Raw genomic sequence first — 26,137 nt, 5'->3', positions numbered from 1 at the left:
AGGGGGAAAGGGATTAATTCAGAAAAAAAATACTTGGCACACAGATACACATGCTGAGAAGATGGGTTCCCCATCCTAGTATTAAAGAATATTTTTCCACTCCTCACTTATTTACAATTTTCTCACTAAGTTCATTTCCAGTTATGCAGTATTGCTCATATTACAACACATTTTTGGATTTCTAACGATAAAAGTAGCACAAGATGATACTGAGTCAGTTCTGCTGGGAATTCACACAGCTTGTTTGTTTCTGTGAAAATATATCTTGTTATCTAGCTGTTCTATGCTGATTAAAGCCAGCAGTTTTCATACAAAAAACACTATTCAAGTAGCAAATATGCTAGCTAGGGTTGACTAAGCAGAGCTCTTGAAAACCTACAAGCACCTGTGAAGAAATCCAAAGATGAAACTTCTAAGCCTGTCAACCACTATATTACTGGTGTTCTTTCAGACACATACAGTAGGCAAACCTTTCCAGGTATGTCCTTGGTGTAGCTGAAGATGCTATCTAGAGTTCTCACTTGAAGATATCACTTTCTGCTTCTTTGTTATAATTGAACATCATTTATTGATATTACCTACTAAGGATATCTTTATTCTTTTGCAGGGAATCAAAGAAAACAGTGACATAGGTAAGATTTATCTATAATAACTTTATAAGTTGTTAAGTTCCCAGTTTGTTCCAGTGCCATAATGGTAGTCCTCAAATTAGAATACAGTCAGCCCTCAGAATCTACAGACTTGCCATCTATGGATTCAAGCATCTGTGGATGGCATGCCTGCATTGTTCCCAATGGCAGAGCATGCAAGTGGCTGCACCACCATTAGGAACATTCCCATTGTCCTGTGGTGGTGCATGCATGTGGCCTCAGTGCCATTACGTTATGTAGTCCCCAATGGCAGTGTGGTTGCATGCACATGCTGCCATGGGATAACTGGTGCTATCCCTAATGGTGGTGCGGCCACATGCAAGCCGGGGATAACAGAACCTGAGCATCTGCAGATTCTGGTATCTGAGGGAGGCGTCTGGAACGGATCTCCTCTGAATATAGAAGGGCTACTGTAGGTTGCTTCTGTTTTATGCTGTGACTTGTGCATCTGTGCTCCAGACTTAATGCACCAGGGCCATCATTTCTTGCTCTGGCAGTTTCTCTCCAGCACAAACTTTGTTGATATCAATGGGAACTGCACCACGGTATAGTAACATTCTTGCCCAGTTCATGTTCACTTCAGTGGAACCCATGGAGGAGAAAAGCCCAAAGTTTACCCTTACAGTCTTTAAAACCCTGATCTTAATAAAAGGTGCTGATCTTAATAAAATATTGGCGGGATACAAACCGCCAAATAGTACGTCATCAATACGTACTAGGGTTAGGAAGGGGCGGTGCTTCCGCACCCCCCTAACCCTAATACGTATTGAATACGTACAAGATGGCGGCGCCCTGTTCATACGGGCGCAGCCATCTTGACGTATCGGACGCTGAGCGTCCGTACGCGTCGCGTCCTTTGTGACGTAGTGAGTGCGCCCCTGGCGCCTCGCTACGTCACAAACGCGACTCCAAAAGAAGCTCCATTTTGGAGCTTCTTTTTTGCTCCGCGCGGGAGCCACACGGTTTGGCTGCTGCAGCTCCCGAGCGGAGCAAACGGCAGCGGCGGGGAAGCGCCGCAAAGCGGCGGTTTGTATCCCGCCATTGTGTTGTATTCAGGATTACTTTCTGTGAAGTTGTCATCACTATTGAATGTATACTATCCTGATAAATTTATCAAGCATGTTAAGACGGAAAAATATAGAATTTAAGAATTCTAGTATTTAGTTACTTCATGAAAATTGTTTGTTCATAAGTAAATCATAATGAGGAAGGATTCTGTGGAGGTTTGTATTAATTATTTATTGGTGGCAGGATACAAACTGCCAAATAGTACGTCATCAATACGTACTAGGGTTAGGAAGGGGCGGTGCTTCCGCACCCCCCTAACCCTAATACGTATTGAATACGTACAAGATGGCGGCGCCCTGTTCATACGGGCGCAGCCATCTTGACGTATCGGATGCTGAGCGTCCGTACGCGTAGCGTCCTTTGTGACGTAGCGAGTGCGCCCCTGGCGCCTCGCTACGTCGCAAACGCGACTCCAAAAGAAGCTCCATTTTGGAGCTTCTTTTTTGCTCCGCGCGGGAGCCACACGGTTTGGCTGCTGCAGCTCCCGCACGGAGCAAACGGCAGCGGCGGGGAAGCGCCGCGAAGCGGCGGTTTGTATCCCGTCCCTGTTTCTAATAATATTGAAGCTGGCTACATGTAATGTGTTTTTGCTCAAGTGAATTCTGGTCTAAATCAGAAAGGAGCAATGAACCTTAAGACAGATTTGAGAAGATGGTGCCATAAGAGCTATGGAAAGGCAGCAAACCTTTGTTCCTCAAGATGTTTTGATCTACAATTCCCATCAGCCCCACCAGCATGGTTAATGGCAAGGGGTTATGGGAACTGCAGTTCTCACTCACTGAGACAGAAATCGCAAGATTTCTTCAAAGGGGGTTCGCCTTTGCCTTCCTCTGAGGCCGAGAGAGAGTGACTTGGCCAAGGTCAACCAGTGGGTTTCCATGACTGAGCAAGGATTTGGTGTTTAGAGCTTTGCTAGTCCAAAGCTCAAACCACAACACCCCACTCTCTCAATCTCTCTTTCTTTCTCTGGATGCAGTATTCCACATATTGATATCTGGTGTTTTGTGTCCTCCCCACTCTATTTGTGATGAAGCCCAGCTTAACATCATGGCTTACTGTTTTAGTTTAAATAGGTTAACATATTGAGAAATGTATTGTTTGAACCACATCTCCCAGTGTACTCAGCCAGCATGTCTACTGGATTCTGGGGGCTTTGGGCCACTTTAATCAAATAAATAACATTTTGATTAACTGTTAGGAAAAACAGTCAGTGGAAAAACTTTTTCTTTTTAAGCAGCCTTTTAATCTGTAATTGCGCCCAAGGAAGCTTCTTATCGGGGTATTTGCTTTGAAATGTTTTAAATGGTATTATACTGCATTTTTAACTTAGTATTTTTAAGCATTTCATCTTTTTGACTGTTATATTGAATGTGGTGTTTTCATTGTGCTTTAAACTTGTTCTGTTTTATTGTTGGTCCAAAACATGCTGCAGAATTAATTCAGTTTGAGGCTGCTTTAACTGCCCTGACTCAGTGCTAGGGAATCTTAGGAATTGTAGTTTATTGTGGCACCAGAGTTCTCTGACAGAGAAGGCTAAATGCTTCACAAAACTACAGTTCCCAGAATTCCCTAGCATTGAGTCAGTGCAGTTAAAGCAGTCTCAAACTGGATTATTTCTGAAGTGTGTTTAGGACTGCTGTTGTTTTTAAGCATTTTTTGTGAGCTGCCTTCGATCCTGTTCTGGTAACAGATGGCATATAAATAAAATAAATAAATGAATAATAAACATGTTTCAATTCTCATTACCCAACACCCCCCCCCCACACACACACACACACCCCACACACATTTTCTCCCTCTACCACTTTCTTGTTGCAGGAGAAAGGGATTTGCATCATGATGATGTAGTCTACAGAAAAAGAATCCAGCGCAGTGCCATGAGATGCAGTGGGAAGTGCTATTGGCCTCGATCACCAGATGGACTGGTCAGCATTCCAGTTGAAATCTCTACAGTGTTTTGTATGTCACTTCTAAGCTTCCCAATAAACAAGCTGCACATTTAAACTCTACATATGGGTTGAAACTGTTGTGATCCTCCCAATGTTGTTGAACTTCAACTTCTAGCATAATCAATGATGAAGCATGAAGGAAGGAATTCAAGGCTCTTTACATGCTATTCCTCCTCCTGTCCATTTTATCCATATAGCCTTCCTGTGAGGAAAGTTAGTTCTGAGAGTCAGAGACTGGCCCAAAATGTGAGCAAGTTATAGAACCTAAACTAAACCCTGGATTTCTTAAGTCTCAATCCATCACTCTAACTACTACACCATGATGATCCCAGGTATGGGATCTCAAGTGACTATTCTGGCCCACATTAATTGATATCTTAAAAAAAAAAATCCTAGGTCTGTGAGACCTCCTAAGTTCTGCTGTTTTTATATCTGAGTCACATTTTCATAAAAAGACTTAAAGCGGCAAAGAAATACACATTAAAAATAGGATAATAATAATCAATATCATCTTAAAGAAAGAGCCCTGGTGGCGTATTGTTTAGATGCTCATACTGCAGCCACTCACAACCACAAAGTTGTGAGTTCAGTCCTGCAGGACTCCAGGGTCCACTCAGCCTTCCATCTTTCGTAGGTCAGTAAAATGAGTACCCAGCTTGTAGGGGGCAATTGGTTTACCCATTGTAAACTGCTTAGGGATTGCTGAGTTCCCTGAGAAGCAGTATAGAAATGTACTTGCAATTGCTATTGTTATTAAAACATATAAGCCTACAATTTTTAAAAAGGAGCTGCCATTAACAAAAGTGTGTGATGAATAAAACTTTTTTATCTGTAGGATGCCACAAGATCCTTTTGGAATTTGCTGCAAGAGACTAATACAGCTACTACCTGAAAGTTAAAACATCAGTGATGCAGCCATAGACAATTGAACAACATAATTCAGCTGAAGGTTTAAAACAAACCATCATTTGCCATCAAATGCTAACAAAAAATTATGACTATGTCATCTCTGTTGACTTCTGTTATATTGCTTGTGTTCAGCACCAGACAGGTCATCTTAAGGACTAGACATTTTTCAGATTAATTGAGATGAACAACAAAGAGCCAGGTAGCACCTTAAAGGCAACAAGTTTATGGTGGCACCAGCTGCAAGAAACTGCAGAGATTTATCAAATGGATGAAAGACAACAAATGTTTTCAGATGTATATAAGGCAAATAAGCCAGCTCAGTGTATGCTATACCTGGGTATCTTTGCTCAAATAAAGGGGGAGCGATAGCAAATAACACATATACCATTATACCATTAGGGTAAACTCAAAAAGGGAGGGAGTTTTTTCTGTATTGATGTAATGCAAGGCATTTTAGTTACTCCTTCATCTCTGTTATAATATTTCTTTTCAGCTATGGAACAGAGGCTTGTGATAGTGGAAGCTATGCAAGAATTTGTCACACTGACATGCATCCGGTTTATCAACCACACAACAGAACATGACTACATAAACATTATCACTGGAAATACGTAAGTTTAATCTTCCCTGATATCCACTGCTCATGCTTAGAAATATGCACCTTCTGACTTCTATAGATCCCACAAACTGGATAGTTGTAAATGTTTGAAATTCTGATCCAGTCCTGATCCTCCAGAAGCACCAACCCCCTCTTACATAGATTGCAGTATTTGCACAATGTCATGTCTTACTTGGAGGAGGCCTTCTCAGCTCAATAAGGGGGAAAGGTGAGCTGAGATAACAGCCTCCAAACAGAGCTAAGGGAGGCTGGCAGTCCTACCCTGGAAGCAGTGCCAGGACCATCACATGCTCACTTTGAAGGGAGGGGAGGTTACTTTGGATTTTGTAGAGTCAGACTAAAACAGCAAAAGTACAGGTAAGAACATGGTCTGCCTTAAGAGGAAAATTCTAGGATAAAAAGGCCAGTTGTGCTGATTTACACTTGGCTATTAATTAGCACAGCCAAGGTTGTGTCTGTGCTGCAGAACAGCAGCTTAACTATTTTTGGCATTTTGCTGCAGGGCATTCATCTCCATGGCCATCAGTGGCTGTTGGAGACCAGTGGGCTCCAGAAGTGTCTGGCTATGGCCCTATAGCTAGAAAGGGAAAGACAAAGACATTCCGTAAGGGTCCGCCCATGTAAGTCATCACAGGATGGGATCTCTGCCTGTTTGAGTCCTACTGCCAAAGTCTTTGCACGACCCAGCTTGAGATGCCAGAGTCCTAGAAGGATCAGGGCTAAGCCAACAGGAATAGCAGGCTCAATCTGATGCAGGGCAGCTGGAGTAGCTGCATGAATAGCCATTTAAGGGCTGCATTAGCTTCTCTGGTTTTATTTTGTCTTGTCTTCTTGCTTACACCTTGGTCTGTCTCCTGCCTCTGTCACCTTGCATTCCTGGAACTCTGACTTGCTGTCTTTAGGCCTGGTCTGCTTTTTGACCCTGGTGTTTATCACACTGAGGTTTTGGGAGCTTTTTGCAGCTCAGGTCTGACGTGACTGCGGGTCCAACAATGCAAATTCACGCTAAAACGTGATGTGTTATCTCATGTGATTGCTTTCTATGGGGGGTTCTTACGAGGTGCTTCCGCATTCAATCTGCACTGACTCCTCATTTTGATGAATTCAGAAACAAGCAAATTCACCAAAATCTGCTTCTAAGCTCACTTCGATTGGTCTGGTGTGGAAGATCACTCCGATGTTGCCCCCCTTGGCCCCCTGAATCCTGCTCCTTCACCCCCTCCTCCTCCTTCATCCCATCTCGTCCCCTGTGCCACCCTGCCACCCATCCCATCATCCCCTGCCTGCTCCTGCATCCCCATCTCATCCTCTCTGCCACCCTGCCACCTATCCCATCATCCTCTGCCTGCTCCTGCTTCCCCATCTCATCCTCTCTGCCACCCTGCCACCTATCCCATCATCCCCTGCCTGATCCTACATCCCGATCTGCCCTCTCCTTCACCCTGCCGCCCATTCCATCATCCCCTGCCTGCTTCTGCACCCCCATCTCGTCCTCTCTGCCACCCTGTCACCTATCCCATCATCCCCTGCCTGCTCCTACACCCCAATCTACCCCTCTCCTTCACCCTGCCACCTATCCCATCATCCCCTGACTGCTCCTTCACCCTGATGAAGGATGACAGCTAAGGAGGGGGCAGGGAAGGAGGACAGCATTCAGAGCCCCATTGAGCATGCGCAAGGGTGCCCATTCAAATCGTTGAACCCTCAAAGTATGTTCCGGTGTGGTAATACAATGTGCACTCACCATGCTTTGCTTGAATCCGCATCACGTGACTTGTCTGGAATCGAACAGACTCCGCTTCCCCCTCGATTCAGAAGGGCAACGGAAAAGCAACCAGGTGTGGTAAAACATCACATTTTAACGTGAATTCACATTGCTAGAACAGGCGTGACTACGGATCTAAGCTGCAAACCCCCCACGTGTAATAAGGCCATCTGCCTCTTGCCTCTGGCCCGTTGAACTCCTGGAACTATGCCTTGCTGTATTTAGATTTCAGTCTGTTTTCTGACCTTGCCTCCTGCCTCTGTCCTATTGGACTCTCTAAGCTCACCATCCATGTCTTATCCCATGTCGAGGATGCTTTTATTGAGAGTTCATGCATGGCAGGGGGTTGGACTGGATGGCCCTTGTGGTCTCTTCCAACTCTATCATTCTATGATTCTATGGAAATTCACTGGGTAGCCTTGGACAAGTTACACTCTTCTGGCCTTAAAGGAAAGCAAAGACAAACTCCTTCTGAACAAATCCTGACAAGAAAATCCTATGACAGAGTTGCCTTAGGGTCTCCATAAGTCAGAAATGATCTGAAGGTACACAAGAACAGTTGCAATGCTCAAGGGATATGTTGTATGATATTGTATTTTACGGAAGGGGTGAGAATTAGGCAGCCCTCCTGATGATGTTGGATTGCAGTACCCAGCAACACACTAGCCAGCATTACCAATAGGGAGAGTTGTTGGGAGTTGCAGTCCACATCATTTGGACATTATGTCCATAAACACAGATGTAGGAAATGGGGTGGGGTGGGGTGGGGGGTTGAACCTGAAAGACAGCATTTGTTGTTGTGTGCCTCCATGTTATTTTTGACATATGGTGACCCTATGATAGGGTTTTCTTGGCAAGTTTCTTTAGAAGTGGTTTCCCATTGCCAGCTTCTTGAGGCAGAAAGAGTGTAACTCACCCAAAACTGAACCCTGATCTCCAGAACCATAGTCCAACACTACAGCCTCTATATAACGCTGGCAATCAAAATACAGCACAGTGTTATAAATTTACATGTGAACTCTCATTCTAATAGCACTATCTTGTAGTCAGATATTGTATTGTAATAGATTTTTTATTTTGCTTTCCATGTTGAAAATGAGTGTTTGGATCAAGACAGTATTTGAACTTGAAATAAGGAATGATGCTTTGAATGTGTGTACCAAATTTGATTCTGATATCTCAGTGGTCTAGAGCAAGGATGGGCCAAATATGACACTGGGACCACATGCAGTCCCCAAAGTCTCTCCCCCTTTTAGTCAGCAAATCAAATGATAAACAGGTTGCAGGCACTACTCATACTGTTTAAATATCAAATAATATCCATTGGGGGGAAAAAGAAGTGAACTGGAAGGGAGCATTTTTTGGCAAGGTTCCAGGAGCAGAATATTGCCACCAAGCCAGGCACAATTGTCTACCCCTATTTTAGAGACTTCTGTTACAAACACACAGCAAACAACATGCTTAAATTGCTGATATTGTAGGAGCAATTCAGTACTTTTTAAATAAAATCCATTATGAAATAACACTAGAAAGTGCACTTTTTTGCATTTGTTTTACAGTCTCCTGCGTTTATTACTTAGTACAAATTGAGATTTCTATTAGCTTCCTATACCTTTTGGATTTCTTCTTGTTTCTGCCTCCCCTTTGGTGTGTTCTCTTTAATTAAACCAAGAGCCTTGCTTAATTTGGCAAACAAGACCATTTAGGCCACAGTCCTTTGCACACTAATTTTGAAATATGCCCTGCTGCATATGCTGGAAATATCTTCTGAGTAAATATATGCGTAGGATTTCCATATTATTATGTTTAGAATTATTTCATTTTAAAAAATTAATCGGACACATGGTGACTGAGAATAAAGCCTAGTAAATTCTCTACCAGCACAAATTAGGCAGGTGCTGATTCTTCTTGGGTCTCTACCTACCTACCTACCTACCTACCTACCCACCATCTTTAATCTATGTATGTATCTATCTATCTATCTATCTATCTATCATCTATCTATCTATCATCACCTTATTTGTACTCTCTCAAAGTTGAGACTCAAGGCAGTTTACAGGACAAAAAGAAATACAAGTAAAACAAATATACAAAAAGGTTATGATTAAAAAAAGGATTAAAATATTTATAAAATTAAAGACATTTAAAAGCCATTCCAAGAAGTATATATATTATATATCCTTTAAGTGAAGATACTACTTTGTGTTTTTTTCTATTTCAGATGTTGGTCTTACTTTGGAAAAATTGGAGGCAGACAGCATTTGGGTTTGGCAAAATATGGCTGTATATACAAAGGATTAATTCAGCATGAACTCAATCACGCACTGGGTTTCCTACACGAACATGCTCGAAGTGACCGAGATAAGTATGTTAAAATCAACTGGGAGTATGTTGTAGCAGGTATGTCAGTTTGTGCTGAAGTAACAATTCTAACTCTTTAATGGCATACATTTCGATTTATTTATTTCTATCTTTTCTCTTTTATCTGTCAAACCATTCTGGATATTATATGCATTAAAACAATGTAAACATAAATGGCTAAACAATATACATAAAATAACATCAAGTAATTATTTCTGAGGAAAGAATTGGCAAAACCACCTCTCAGTATTCCTTGCCTAAGAAAGACCTATGAAATTCATAGGGTTGTTGTAAGTTAATAGGTGATGTGAGTGCACATACACACATGCACAGTTCATTCACAGCACAGGAATAGAGGATTAAGCAGAGATGTTTAATAATATAATTTTTAGTCTCCTTCCCTGAAGGTCTTTAAACAGAGGCTTGATGTCCTTCTGTTGGGGATGTTTTGATTGACAGTTCCTGCATGGCAGGGGGTTGGACCGGATGGCCCTTGTGACCTCTTCCAGCTCTATGATTCTATATCCTCCCACTGCCCCAATTTGGCAGGAACAATCCAGAGTAATTCTCTGTTGTCTCACTTTTTCAGCTGCTTTTAAAATGTCCCAAATTCTCTCTCCTCTTCCAACTTCTCCCCTTTCTCTTTGACTTACTTCAATGGCTGCAAATTGAGTTCAAAGTGCAAATGTAGTTTGTATTTAATTAACTCAGCAGGGAGGAGAGGAGAGAGGAAAATCTTATATTTCCCAGTAGGCTAAGGCTAAAGTGAACTGCTGCAGCTTCTCCTCGCTTATTTCTTCATCCACCTTAATAACTTTTGTCATCTGGACCACTCTCTGATGGTATTTGGCCAACCATGACCCGCTTTTCATCTATGCAACATTATAAGGTATGGCTATAACATTATGGCCACATGTAAAGGTTTCACAACTTTTCCCGGGGGGAAAATGCAGACAGGAGTCATATGGATAGAATTCCTTTAGGTATTGAATCCCCAAGTACTGGGTCCAACTATCTCATATTTCTCAGCATGCTTAAAGGAGATTCTTCTCTTTTGAGATGTTGATAAGCATGAAGGTTTATATGGGAAAAGAAACACCTTGTGGTACTGAAAGCAGGAGCCATGTTATGCTCTATATAGATTAAAACTAGACCTTTGAATTAGGCAGGGAAAACAACTGATGAAATTGACAAACTAATGCATCTGAATACATTACAATAATTTTCAGGGTAGCCAGTGTTCTGCAGTAGTTTGTGTGCTGGACTTCAACTCCAGGAGACCAGGTTTTAAATTTCTCCTCAGCCACTTGAGCAAATCCTCTCTCTCAGTCTCAGAGGGAGACAATGACAAACCCCCTCTAAACAAATCTTGCCAAGAAAACCTTAAGATAGGGTTGCCATATGTCAGAATCAATCTGAAGGTACAATAAAATTTTCAAAGAGATAGCTTTGTTAATCCATTTCACTATAGAGTAGATCCTTGGTATCAGCTCTCATTGATACCAAAATCCATGGATGTTGGTCCCATTATATAAAATGGCAAAGTAAAATGGTGTGAATTACAGTATCTAAAATGATGAATATAAAAAGATTCATTTTTTGGAATACTTCCACCTCCAGAAATATTTTCAAGCTGTGGTTGGTTGAATCTGTAGATTCAGAAGCCACGAATAAGGAAGGCCAAATATAAAAAGAAGGAAAGAGTCTTGTGGCAAATTTAAGAATGGACTTGTTTGTGAAGAAATAATTGGTTAGTCTTGGTTAGTCTTAAAAGTCCTAATCCTAAAAATTCTTCAAGACTCCTTCTGTCTTTTAATATTATACTGGTGATGCCCATGATGTTCTCTGTCAGTCTACTACCCTTTCAGAAATCAATCATCTACAGTTCTGTATCAGCTGTAACCTGTAGCTCTCTGTGTCTTCAGTTGCAAGCTCAGTATTGAGAAAGTCTTCCTGGCAATTGCTCCAGCAGCAAGATTGTATACAAAGGTTGGGTCACAGTGAGAAAACCAGATTTGTAGTGTTTTTGAAGCTGGGGTAACTGCTAAATGGAACTAGGGCTGGCACTCCCTTTTGCAGGGCTGATGCACAATACGACATTCCAGAACTTGAAATTTTATTTTTCTATTATAGTGTCTAGAATAGCTCAGCCATGCTTGCTAGGATATTCTGGGAATTGTAGTCACCAAGGTGCCTACCATGCTTCAGATATTTAAAGTTTTAACCCCAAAAGTAGATTTTTCTAAGCCATGAACAATGTTCTGCATTTATAAACTTGTGGAATCTAAAGAACATCCCCTTGGATTCCAGTTGGCTACTTAATTTTCTGTGGAGACACACATCAGTCTGTGAGAGAAGTAGTATGTGAATGGCCAAAGTCCTGAAGCAGATCTAATCAGATTCAGATAGTAGCTCCTTATCATACCTACTTTTGGTAAGTTAAAAATAGCAAAGAAATAATAATGGCAAAAAAGAAATGTTTCTTCACCAACAGTTTGTCAATGCTTCAATGTTTTATTTAATGGAGTTTTCCCACATGTATTGGGACCTCCTTCAGTTTGATCTTGACGATGATATTAGAGAACCTTTGGAGGGTCATAACTTTTTATTATCATCAGCTGCTCTTTCATTATTATTCATTTATTTTGCGTTATAACCTACAGTATCTTTGAATTTCTTAAAAATTAAGGGTGGTATAAGGATGTTTTAAATAACAATCCTCCCTTATCTTCTCTCCATGCGTTTGTTTCTTTTACCTAATTTATTTATTTTTATCTCTTATAGAAGAATGGGGGAATTTTGAGAAAGTGAACTCCACCAATCTGGATCTCCCCTATGACTATGATTCAGTGATGCACTATGCCCCGTAAGTCCTGTGTAAGGTCATCTCTTCTCAGACTAAATTGCTTAGGAAAATTATTCTTAAGGAAAAGGTCAATTTTTGAAAATTTAGACCCATTTGCTCTTATGCACATTTTTAATTTATCTGTATCTGTCACTTTCTGGAGCAATGTGTACAATTCTGCAAGGCATGCATGCTCCTCAACAACAAGATCCGAATAATTATTGTCCAGTTAGTCTGCCATCAATACCAGGAAAGATTCTAGAGCAGATTGTTAAACATCACAGAAAGTCAACATGGGTTTCAGAGAAATAAGTCATGCCAGACTAATCTGACCTTTTTTTTTTTTTTTTTTTTGGTAAAATAATCAGCTTGGTAGATGAAAGGAATGCTGTGGATATAGCATAAGTTGACTTCAGTAAGGCCTTTGACAAGGTTCTCCATGACATTCTTGCAAACAAGCTATTGAAATGTGGGCTACACAATGCAGATGGGATTTGTAATTGGTTGACCGGCCATATCCAAAGAGTGCTCAGCAATGGCTCCTCTTCATCCTGGAGAGAAGTGAGCAGAGGGGTGCCACAGGGTTCTGTTCTGGGACCAGTGCTATTCAACATCTTTATCAATTACTTAGATGAAAGAATAGAGGTACATTTTTGTTGCTGAACAGAAATGACTTCTCTATATACAGACAATCTGCTTTCTGTGATCTTTTTTCTTGCTGCATGTTCCCAGTAATCAATTGTTTTTCAGGATGGTTGCTATGCAAATATTGTTTGAAATATTTGCTAGAATAGAATTACCAGTTGAGATCTAATGAACACATCTTTTCCTCTTTTCCGCAGGTATGATTTTTCTAATACTGCTGGAAAGCCAACCATTGTCCCCATCCCTAATGCATCAGTACCAATTGGTCAGAGAGTTGGGCTGAGCAATCTTGATGTGAAAAAAATAAACAAGCTCTATAGCTGCAGTGAGTAAAATAAATACTTTATAGTTCATTTTTCATTTGGTACAGTAGATTTTAAAGCACTTGGAATCACCAGCTATTGCTGTCAGGCCTATTGAGCCATTTGGCTCTCATGTGACTGACACCTCATTTAACCTGTTTCTTTTTTTTTCCTCCAAAAAACCATTTTTGGAATCCTTTCACAATTATCAATAAGCCTTAACCCTTCAGAGGTGGCAACAACCTGCAGTTACAAGTCCAGAGCATTGGAAAGTTAACATTATGGGCTATAGCTTCTAGAAATTTCTAGTTAACATAACCAAGGGCCATGTTGCCTGAGAGAATCTAGGAACTATAATCCACAAACTCTAGAAATGATTCCAGGTTATACCACAGATATGCTATTAGGTGAATTTGATTTATGTGAATAATGGTCCAAAACACACTGCAGAAATAATCCAGTTTGCACCCAGTTTGAGTCCACTTTAACTGTCTTGGCTCAATGCTAGGGTATTCTGGGAACTGTGGTTTTGTGAGCCTTCTCTGTCAGAGAACTCTGGTGCCACAAACAAACTACAATTCTCAGGTTTCCCTAGCATTAAACAAGGGCTGTTAAAGTGGTCTCAAACTGGATTATTTCTGCAGTGTGTTTTGGTCCAATGATTAACCTCTCAATACAGGATGTTATATGTATGTTTTCTCCTTGGCACATCTCATGTTCCATATCCCTGTTTTGTTCTGTTCTCTAGATGCCTGTAGCACCGTGCTACATAAGCCAAGTGGCAGTTTCTCTTCTGAAAATTACCCACAATCATACCCTAACAATATCATATGCCTATGGCTGATACGAATTCCAGAAGAAAAGGTAAGATTATTCAAAGTAGGTCTTGCGTTAATGTGCCAAGAATATAGGATACAGATATTGGGGAAAGATGACGGCCCCATTCAGACTCACCTATTTGCACTGGATGGAACTGGGCAGAATCGGGTCTCCCCCCCCCCCCCCCCCGAATCCCTCCAGGAGCAAGTGCCCACTAAAAATTTACCTCAGGGCAATTAAACCCTGAATGCCCTTGCAGCTCTTGCAGAGAGTTCACATTTGCAGGTACTGGTTTAAAATGAAGGCGCCTTTGCTGTGATTCAAATTCAGTTCCGCTTTCGTCAAGGTGACATTTCCTACAGCCATTGGGCAATCGGATGTGTGCTTTCCCCCCCTTTTTAAAAAAAATAGGCGGGAGTGTGCGCATATTTTGTCAAATTTGAAAACTTCCAGGTGTATGTGTGTGCTGTGTGTATTTGGGTCACTACAGATTATGGATCTTCCCCTGCCTCCGTTTTCAACCCCAAAATGCAATCTAATGCCATTTCTGCATCCCCCTCCTTGCCACCCCAGAATGCTTCATACACATACAATAATAATATTAATAATAATAATAATTCCTCACCCCAAATGGCATCTCTGCATCCTTTGCTTTCCCTCAGTCACCCTAGAATTCCTTACAGACACATACAGTAGCAAAAGCATTCTGTCTCAATTTGCCAAATGGAAAGAGAAACATTTTAACATTCGCATTGTAGCATTTGCATATAAAAATAATTTAGAACAAAAGCCTTTTGCAATGTGCCATGCTGGGAGCAAGGAAATGAAAGGAAAAGTAGCACAAGCAGACACACATTCTATCTATATATGTATCCACCTGTAGCAAAAAGCATGCACATAGTCTGTCAAAAATAAAAAAATAAAAGAGAGAGAGAGAAAGCTGCCTGCGAGAGCAGAGGCTTGCTCCATTCCCTGCCCTCCCTTTGACCTGCCCTGAATTGACCCTTTCTCCGGCTCCTTCCTTCTCCTCCTCCGTCACCCAATGCTGCCCTCCATGGCCCCCTTCTTTCCCCCAGCTTCATCCTCCTCCTCGTCCATCACCCTGATGAAGGGGAGGCATGTTCCACCCTCTGCCCTCCCTCTGACCTAAACCCCTCCCCTGAACTTGACCCGATCATGACTGGGGACAAGTTCATATTTGCTGGACCTGTTTTTTTCCAAAAGATACAGCTTTTACTCTGCTTCCAAATGACCCACGCTAAGGGGCATTTGCCCCTCAACTGATGTGAAAGCCTCAGATTCGCTTGTGAGAGATTTGAGGTGAATATGAACTTCTCGTGGTTAATCCAGGTTCTGATCCAGGGTAAAAGGTAGTCTTTGTTTTTGTTGTTGACACATTGGGGGGGAGCAGGACTGTAGTCTGATGAAGCTATGATTCTGTACACACAAATGATATATCATGTACTAGAATATTAACGATCAATGAAAAAAGGAGGTAACTGCTACTCTAAGGTGAAATACCTCCTAATTTAATCATTTTAAAATGTATTTTAGTACCAGAATTTATCCAGTTTTTATTTACCTTCTCAGAAACATGGGCTTTGTTCATAACTCCTTTGCTCACTTGTAAAATGTATAATTTTAGTATAGGTAAGAGCATAGTAAACAATCATTCCATTTTACATTGCACCCTTAAGTAACACCCTTATGTACCATTTCCATACTTTCAGAATCATCTATTCTGAGTAGTCTTTGTGCAGGTAATTTACAGATTGGAGTACTGAAATTTACTCTGTGTGGTTTGCCCATGAAGGCAACATGGAGATTGCAGTTTCTGCAAAACTCTGCAGAGAGACTGCTGAGCAGAGCACTGTATAGAGACCACGTATCACCGATCTGAAATGATTGCACTTGTGGCTAATAAGCCTTTGGTTGGAACCTCAGGTAGTATTGGATGAAATGCAAAGCCATAAACAGCTTGGGATAGTTATACTTGAGGTAGTGGTGCTGGGATGCTGAAGTGCTGGGGCTGCTGGGGGGGTGCACTGCAGTATCCCAATCCTCATGAGTAGATTAGGACACTGCAGTGAAGGCAGGAGAGCCTGACCAGGTGTCACCCCTCTAACTTGGGTGTCACACAGTGCAGCCCAAACCCTCTAATGATGCCACTGGCTTGAGGAGCAGGTTTCCCTATATACCCTTCCCCAAGGACTGAAATCTGTTGGAAGATCCCTCCTCTATTACCACCTGTGGAATAATACACTGTGGGATAGAAGGGAGGGCCTCCACTGCTGTGACACCTCATTTGGGGAAAACCCTCATCTTGGGAGGCCCATTCTTTCATCATGTTTTAACCAAGCTAAAACCTGGCTTCTTACTGAAGCCTGTGGCCTAATTTATTTTTTTGCCCAAACGTACATGTATATATTTGTAACCTGTTAAAATTCATTATTGTTTTAAACCACTTAAACTGATTTGATTTGTGAAAGAGGGGGATATTTGGTGAGCCACTGCAAGCTAGAAACACAGTTTACAACTGAAAATGTGCACAGTGTGCTTTGGAGGCAAGACTTTCCTAGAGTCTAATTCTAACAGTGTCTATAACTGAGGCTACTGAGGGTGGAAATGGAGAGGATCAAAGAAGAACACAGACATAATTTCCCTAACAAAGTGCAATTTACTCTTTGTTTGAATTTATTTTCCAGCATTAATTTTCACTCTAAAATATACTGTTCAGTGTTCTTTCTTTACCCCATTTAAGGTTTACTGCCTCTGTTTTGAATTATCTGACACATCAGCTCTTGTTGACAACAGTTATTGAAAGATTGCTATGCTCAACACATTCTGTGCAAGAACTATACTAATTGCATTTATTGTTTGTTTTGATGTCGTCTTTGCCATGAATAGTATATTGCTGTTTTGCCACTTTACTTAGTAATTTAACAAGCTATTGTTATGAGTCACAAAAACAAACAGCTAGGTTTAGTTTATCATTGCAGTTCTGTGTGTGAATGGTCATGAATGGATTATAAATCAGCACATAATAACAATAAGTTTCATTGCATTTTAACAACAACTTTTCACATCCTTTTAACTGTATTTATTTGAATTTTTAAAAACTGCAGTCAATAGACTTTGAAGCTAGATACAGTATAACGATCAGTAGTACAGAAGATAATTATTTCTGGCCAGCCTGCCATTATCCTGACATTCTACACATCTATACATCCTCAGGCCACAATGCTGGTGATCTTGTATGCATGCATGATATTAAAGCTACATGGCAAGTACTTCTTATGTATGTTACAACTAGAATGGCATGCCCTTCAACATTTGAGGCATGAAAATAAGGCTGTACATGGCCAAGCAACATTAGAATATGATCAAGATGGCAAACATTATTAATTAGGAAGAACACACAAGCTAGGAGAAGCTGCAGCAGATTGCTTTTGCCTGAGTCTACTGTGAAGGACAAGATTCCTCCCCCTCGTCTCCTCTTCCCCTACTGAGTTAACTGAATGCAAACTAAACTTTCATTTTGAATTCACCTTGCAGTACTTGAAAAACGTTGAGGGCAAAAGAGGAAAGTGGGATGGAGAGAAAGAAATTGAAACATTTTAAAAGCAGCTGAAAAAAAGTGGCATGACATCGGATCAATCAGGACTGTCTTTGCCAACAGTTGGAATGTATGAAATGGGAATTATTTCACTGACAGGCTGTGTTTCAGCAATATCCTTATGGCAAAGGAAGCATATTCAAAAGCCTTTGGCTCAAGACCATGTAAGAATGAAAGAGAAGAGTCAGGGCCAAACTAATTTAAAAGACAATTTTCTTATTCTCTTTTCAGGTCTTTCTGAATTTTCATGTTTTTGATTTCCAGTCATCCCCAAACTGTTCCTCTGACTATGTTCGCATTTACGATGGGATCAATAGAAATGCCCGTGTTCTCGTTGATAGATTTTGTGGGATAGGGCAACTGCCTGCAGTTATGGCTTCTGGAAGCACAATGCTTGTGGAATTTGTGAGTGATGAGGATACTACAGCAACAGGTTTCAGAGCCTCCTATACCCATGGTATGAAAAACTCATTGGTGATCACTAACTAAAATTATTAGTGCGTGAGACACAAACAAATGTTATTAGTAGAACATTGTCCCCAGCACATTTTAATTTTGGGCTTTTTCTCTGATGTTCTGTTCTCCAAATTTCCCTAATCCATTTGCTGTCAGGTCCAACCCCATCAAAATGCATATTAGGTGCTCATCTTTGCATTTCAGAACCCTGTTTGAAGTGTGTTTACTCAAAGGTAAGTTCCATTGAATTAAAAGGAGATAACATCTCAACTCCATTGTCTAGTAGAGCATGATTGACCAACATGCAACTCTTTAGATATTGTTGGGCTGCAGTTCCCATTATCACTCCCCACTGACTCTGCTGGCTTTTCCCTGATTTATTTTCTTTCTTATTTAGTTCCATGGGGCAGCAGCTTTGTAGCTTTTCTTTCTTCTTGTCACAGTGAAATGTGGAGGAACATTCATCAACACTTCTGGAGCAGTCACTTCCCCAGAATTTCCTGGAAGATACCCACCAAACCAAGCTTGTCGATGGATTATCAGTGCTCCAGCAGGAAGCAGGGTAAGGGGCAGTGCAGTGGGGGTGTGCATTTCAGAGAAAAAAAAACACTTCACTGAGTACCCACAAACTGGGTACTCATTTTAGCAACCTCGGAAGGATGCCAGGCTGAGTTACCCCTGAGCCCCTGGCTGATATTGAACTCACAGCCTTGTGGTTTGTGAGTGAGTGGCTGCAGTACAGGCAGTGCAACCAGTGTGCCACCAGGGCTCAAAGTAGATCCAGTCTCCTACCTTTGATCTCTAACTAGCTTTTAGGACCATATCATCACTGAATCTGAACTTGTCACTCCACATTTTACATTTATATTACTATGCACATCCTTGTTTCTCACATCATGTCTGCCTCTAGAACTCCATTCCACACACCTAATGAAATGATTGTCTTAAAGCAGTAATGAATTGGATGAGAGAAAACAAATTGAAGCTGAATCCAGACAAAACGGAGGTACTTATGGTATCGGCTCCTTACCCAGGCATCAGGATACAACCTCCAGTCCTAGAAGGGGTCACACTCTCCTCAGAGGACTGTGTTCACAGTCTGGGGGTGCTCCTAGATTCGTCGCTTCACATGACAAATCAGGTGAATGTGACAGTCAGGAGTGCCTTTTATCAACTCCGGCTGATACGCCAGCTGTGCCCTGTCCTGGAAGTCAGGGACCTCAAGACTGTAGTACATGTGCTGGTAACCTCACGCCTTGATTTCTGCAATGCACTCTACATGGGGCTACCCTTGTTCTTGGTCCAGAAACTTCAATTAGTCCAGAACGTGGCAGCCAGATTAGTCTCTGGTGCATCCAGATGAGACCATATAACACCAATCTTAAGATCACTCCACTGGCTGCTCATCAGTTTCCAGGCCCAGTACAAGGTATTCGTGATCACCTTTAAAGCCTTCAATGGCTTGGGTCCAACCTATCTTTGGGACTGCCTCCTTCCATATAATCCTCCCCGCACACTTAGATCTTCGGGGGAAAATTTGTTACAGCTTTGTAAAACAAGGCTATCTACGACTTCCCAGAGGACCTTCTCAGCTGTTGCTCCAAGACTGTGGAATGGCCTGCTGGACGAGATCCGTCACATTACCACTCTAAATAGTTTTTTTAAAAGCTATAAAGACGGATCACTCCCAGCAGGCCTTTCCTGAATAGTTCTCCGGCTAATAGAAGGAAAATCTAATTGCTGACTTCTGACTTCACCACAGCTAATATATTGTTTTTAAATATGTTTTATGTTTAATTTCTACATTGTTTAATTGTATTTTAAGGGTGGGTGGGTTGAGGGTTCGGACTGTACATTTTAATCTTGTAAGCTGCTTCGATTGCCTTTTGTAGAGAGGTCGAATATAAATAAATTTTATTATTATTATTATTATTATTATTATTATTAAATAGATTGATTCTAAAACAGCTTTGAATCTAGGGACCTTATCACACTAGACAAATCCCTGTCAGAAACCGGATTTAAAAGTAGAAAAAACCTGCTAATGTGGGATGTTTCTCAGATGACGTTTCTTCCAAAGAGCAATAACGCGAAAATGAAGCTAATGGAAAATCAACAAAAATGACACCTTTTTACCTTTGGGAACTTCCCGAAATTAAAAAGGTGTCATTTTTGTCGACTTTCCATTTGCTTCATTTTTGCATTATTGCTCTTTGGCACAAACACGTCTGAAAAACATCCCACATTTCTGCCTGGGATTTGTCTAGTGTGATAAGACTCTAAAACAGTTTATGCTACAAACTTCTTTCTCTGCAACTCAAAAGGTGCTACAATATTCCTTTGTATGTTGCTAAAGATGAACATGGCTATGTGTTTGAATACTGGCTAGAATAATTATCCCAAATTGTCTGCAGCTTGTCATTTTTCTCTAAAATGTCATCGAAGCATGCCCCATATCTCAGGGGAAATTAACTTTGTGCATTGTACACAATTATTGCCCAGCTTTGCCTCTCAATATCTCTTTAAACACAGCTGATGCAAATTACATACTAATAGCAAACTCAGTCAGAATGGATCTTGGACAGAATTCAGAATGAAACTACCTTTGTAGAAGAAGCCTCATGTGGTGATGGATGGTGGTACAGGTTGAGTCTCCCTTAACCATCGTGGAAGCCCACCAGTTTGAAAATGTATAAAATAACATGGAGTGAGCCCAAAAACAACCCAATTAGAAAAGACCAAGACTATGTAGTCACCATGGAAGACTGGATGGCTGTTAAGAAGGGGAAAATTCAAAAACCAAAGGGAGGGGGAATAGAGTGGAGTAGCCTGGAACAGGGCACAGCCAGCTGGCTGGAACTTGACACAGGAGCACTCTACTCTGAAAACATTTTGTTTCATATCCCACTTACAAACAAAAATTCACAGTAATATCTTATCAGTGTTCATTTGTAAGCAGTTTTACAAAGCTCAGTAGGAATCCTCCCAGGTAAAGTGATTTTGGAGCAGTACATGTTGTGTCATATAAACAGCTACTCTTTTCACCACATGATTTCTCACTGAAAATGATGCATGGCATGGGAGAAATGGCTGTGTTAGTTGGATTACACAAAGCCACAGGCTGCAGTAACGAAGGGTGTTTTTTGGGGGGAGGGGTTAAATTGGCACTGTGCCTCCCATTAATCCTGAAGGTGTCTGTGAAAATGTAGTCTTGTCCATACATGGACAAGGAAGGCTGACATAAGGAGAGAAAAGACAGATGACTTTGAAATATCCATATGGATCTGATATTTTTTTTAAAAAAAAATCCAAGGACATAAAATTTTCAACACGTAACAGGAAAAAAAGATCAATCTCATGTACAGTGATTCTTTTTCAAATAGCCTCTATTCTTGATGGAAAAGTATGTATGTAAGATATTCAGAGCTGACTTTTACACTATTAAACAAATTAATGGCGGGTTACAGACGGGCAAAAAGGGGTGTGTTCATGACGTCATGAAGGTATAGCCTTCAGACGGCCCTTACCTGAATGCCGCCATGAACACGCCCCCCGCACGCCCCAAGCGGGAAGAAGCGGCATTAAAAAGGTGCTGCTTTTCCCCGCTTCTTTTCTATATACTGCGCAGCTGCGCAGCTCCGTCTATAAGCTGCTGCATCGGTACGCCAGAATTGTTACGCCGCTAATTTAAGTTGCCCATTTAAAAGCTCCGTGTCTGCTGCGTCGCATAATGAGTCGTGGTCCTAGAACATGCGCAGTTTGCACCGAGGCTCTAATTAGAGCGTCAGATGCCATGCAGATGTGGAAGCTGCAGTACAGCTGCACTCTATTTTAATGCTCGTAACCCTAACCCTAACCCTAGAGCAACATGTACGCATGCGCTTCTAGAATTGGGGAAAGTTTGGAATTTAAAGTGAACCCCTACACACATTCCTGTGCCATTTTCACCTAACAATAAAAAACCCCTAAAACTTTAAATATTTACATATGTACAAGGGAGGTGATGGGGGATGGCAGGGGGACAGTGGTGGCAGCAGCGACAGCTGTGGCTGTGCATTGCAGATTCAGCAAGAGCGTGGGGACCAAAGGAGAGGAGGCATCCATGATGCTGGTGACACTACCAATGTGCAAGCGGACAAGGATGCCAACACCAGCTGATCACCAGCTGGCAGGAGAGCACCATTGTTCTTGGGCAGGGCGAGGGAAAAAGTTTAAAGGGGCCTGGGCGCTTTAAATGTGCACATAGGCTTTCTGCCACTGATGCTGAGCGCCGCAGCTGCGCAGCTGCGCATCCACCAGCCGGCAAAAGAAAAAAAAAGCCCCGTTTTTGGCCGCCCATGCAGAAGCTGCCTCTCTCTTTGCAGTGTCCTCCGAGGCGGCGGTATGGAAACTGCGGGTCAGAAACGGCCCCAGGTGAGGCGTCTTCACTGCCCCCCATGTGGAAGCCCCATCACCTGAGCCACGCCCCCGGGGCAGGCGGTCTGGAGGCTCCGTATTCAGCAGAATACACCTCCAAGACGTCTTCCCCTGCCCGTCTGTACCCCGCCAATGTTAGCCTGATAGTGCAGAATGATTGCTGGGTGACCCCAATGCCAAATGGGAATTCCTTTGAAACATACATTTGTGGTACTTTTTCTCAGATGCATTAAGACCTCATTGTTTGTAGAAATAATATTGTTTGCACCCGATCTTCCTTTAGGACAGTGATTCCCAACCTTCCTAATGCCACGACCCTGTAATACAGGTCCTCATGTTGTGGTGACCCAAACCTATGAAATTATTTTTATTGCTAGTTCATAATTGTAATTAAATATGTGTTTTCTTAGGCGACCCCCATGAAAGGGTCATTCGACCCCCAAAGGGGTCCCGAACCACAGGTTGGGAACCACTGCTTTAGGACATAATGGGTTAGATAATTACATTCAAAATGCTTGAGATCTGTCTTGTTATACTACAACCTTGACAATGATTTTCCTGTATCTGACAAGGTGACATTTTTGAGATCTTTTCTAACTCTATGATTCTGAGATAGCTAAATGTATGCTGGTATTAATACCTACTACAATACTGAATTTAGATAATTATATTTCTTGAAAATCCTATAACTAGATAACCATATCTCCCTTTGTGGTTTCCTTAGATATTCCTAAGAACAGCTTTCTTTGAACTGGAAGATATCTTTGGATGCAGATACGACAGACTTATCCTTCGTGATGGTGGCCAAAATCACTCTCCACTTGTGGGCATTTTCTGTGGAAAGATGAAAATCCCATCTTTCATTTCTAGTGGGAATTTTCTGCGTATAGAATTTTATGCTGATTTCGCATTTGAATTTTCTGGATTCAGACTGGACTACTCAATCAGTTAAGTACTGTTGCTAATGGATGACATTTTTTGTGTTAATAAAAATGGTTTTTAAAAAAGAGAATTATTTTACAACATCTTTGTCTGGAAGGATTTCTGAGTCATTTTGTAACCATAAGTATGGTCAAATGTAAAAAAAAAAACTCTGCTAAACTATCTACATTGACACAATGCATAAAGTGAAACAACATTAGGAATATTAAGTAACCAAGGATGCAAATGTCTACTTGGCCAGCCTACAACTTATTGGTCCCTACAGCAGAGTCGGAGATGCCTGCAAAGTTTGATTAGTTTACTTTAGTAGCCACTGACCTAAATATCACACATGTTCATCTTCTCTAACCTATTAATGGTAATAAGATACTAGATGGAGAGATGTAGCAAAAAGGTGTTCCGAGGCAGAACTGTGCCCTGTCTCTCCTCCTGCAATATTCACCTTCCTCTGCAGAGATCCAGCCTCCATAGGCTTTAAATGTGCTGGTGAGCTGTATTTAGTGCATTCAAAAATATATAGGACTTCTGAAAGACCCCCCCCCCCCCCGGTCCTGGGAAATACCCTTCCTCATTGTATGGGCACATAGCCAGATGCGTCTTCAGCTTCTTGCACTCTCCTGTAGTCACTAAATGGCTATGGGAGGGAGGGTTCACAGGAGCAAAATGGGATTGAAGGACCAGGGGGGATGTTACATGAGGGGGGTAGTTAGCTTTGAAAAAGTCATCCCTCTGCAACAACCAAAAAGGACATAGGACAGTATTAATAGGCTGCCAGGCAATAATCTGATATCAAACGCCAGCTGCCTGAGGTGACTGGTCCTGAATGTGAACCTGCCTCACACTTATGTGGCCCAAGTACCTTCCATGCTGTAATGAGAACTGTGGTCCCCTTCTGGTTTACTTTCTAAAACAGCTGGGAAGGTGGCAAAATTGCCTCCCACACAATCTGGAGGCACCGGGGAACATTTGCAATATAAAAATCAGAAGGCGGTGTGGAGCTTTCCAAATGACCTTGGGGACACATATTCCTGCCCATGTATGTTGTGTTGTGATAAAGGATAATCTCAATCTCAATCTCATGTCTTTCTACTGTCATAGGCAACACAATTTACTCCCCAACCCTATTCTAATCATTTCAAGCATTTCCATCATTTTACTGCCATTTATATAGAGAGATGCTGATTGTATCATTTATCATTTAAGTTAATAGAACTGATGATAATGGAACTGATCTTCTCTCTGAATAGCAGAACTTCTTCAAAATCTCATGCAAAGGTCTTGCACAGAGAACACAAAACAGGAGGATTTCACAACAAATACAGAAAGAATAGCAAGGAGAAACTGACAATATAATGAACTTTATCACAACAATGTACCAAAACAATAGCATATATTCTCTAACATATATTCAATTATCATATATTTATATGTAGTAATCACATTGCAGTAATATTATAAAACACAGAATGCACAATACAGAGTGCTATAGTGAACTATATATCCCAAACTATGCTCATGTGCATCCTCTGGTCCTGACAACCTCTGTTGCAGTGAAATTATTTCCACAAGCATTAATGGCAAATTGTTCCACAAACGGTAGACAGGTAACAGATGAAAGTGGAATGTACTCTCTCAGATCTTCACAACCCTTGATTCAGAAATATATTTCCAGAAGTCATAGGCAATAGTCCACACATTAATAGTTGCAGCAATACAGTAAACAGATTGTGGAAACTGTAGATAGTAAATGGATAGCAATGGTAGTGGAAAGACAACTACTTCCCGAGTTTTTTTTAAGCCGCTTCAATATTTTTTCATCACTAGAAGTGAACTGTATATTCCAGCTAAGGATCAACTCCAAAAATCAATATCCAAGATGCAGTTTTTCCAAAAACTTTCCAACAAACTCTGAATATAAAAGTAACATTTTGAAATACCCATTATCCCCCCCCCCAAAAAAAATTAATGTATTATAGGAGATTATCGCATGGCCATTTTTGCCCTGGGCGTGCACGGGACAGGATCAGGTCGGAATGGGGAATCTTACAGTGACTATCATTAGTAGAATGGACATAGATCGGGATATATAGTTTACTATAGCATTTTGCTATGTATTGTGTTTTATAGTATTACTGCAGTGTGTTTACTACATATAAATATATGATCATTGTATATATGTTAAAGGTCTTGCATAATCATACTGCATAAGGTGCCTCAGTTTTAACTGAGTGCTTACAAAATGCAGAATGTATGTACCGCTACTGAGGAACATATGGCTTTCCCCCTGCCACTGGACTTGGATTATATAGGATTTCCTTTAGGAAACACTCCTTAAACCAACAGGGCAACTGGAAATTTATATATGCTCTTTTGGGTCTTTTTGTAATATTTTTCTCAAGATCTTTAAGTATACTTTAATGAGTGAGGTCATTTGTCAATTATCAATCCTGCTGTTTCTCCCAGTAGCCATAATTCCCAGCCCCCTAAAACACTGTTCTAGAAGCCTAGGGAAATCTGTGCAGCAGGTTTTTGGTGCCAAGGAGAAATGTGGTGAGAGAGGAAGAGATATAAAGTCATTTCACTAGTACTGGATGCTGAAGATGTGATATGACAATGTACACCATTAAAACTTGGCCTGAGTTTTGTGTTTGGAGCAACACAGCATCAAAAACAACAACTAACTTTCAGCATCAGATACAGATATTTACAACATAAAAATACCATCTTGTATTATTTGGTCTAGGGATGACCATTTTAATCCACAAGCATAGTTTT

The 26,137-nt window shown here is 41.2% G+C and overlaps 1 protein-coding gene across 1 annotated transcript; it reads left to right on the top strand.

Annotated features, from left to right (window-relative positions):
• The first annotated feature begins 403 nt into the window (after positions 1 to 403).
• Positions 404 to 23,372, top strand: LOC149314626 (astacin-like metalloendopeptidase). The gene is made up of 11 exons (XM_089523126.1): positions 404 to 478; positions 608 to 632; positions 3,537 to 3,677; positions 5,070 to 5,187; positions 9,182 to 9,360; positions 12,106 to 12,187; positions 13,009 to 13,136; positions 13,862 to 13,977; positions 17,780 to 18,005; positions 18,448 to 18,566; positions 23,145 to 23,372. Exons 1-11 carry the CDS (start codon positions 404 to 406, stop codon positions 23,370 to 23,372), a joined length of 1,437 nt encoding a protein of 478 aa, XP_089379252.1.
• Positions 23,373 to 26,137: the final 2,765 nt, after the last annotated feature.

The sequence above is a fragment of the Sceloporus occidentalis genome, unplaced genomic scaffold (assembly GCF_023333645.1).
Source record: "Sceloporus occidentalis isolate IW3139 unplaced genomic scaffold, rSceOcc1.0.p SCAF_4, whole genome shotgun sequence".
Lineage (NCBI taxonomy): Eukaryota > Metazoa > Chordata > Lepidosauria > Squamata > Phrynosomatidae > Sceloporus > Sceloporus occidentalis.
This window is presented reverse-complemented; position numbering and strand designations above follow the sequence as displayed.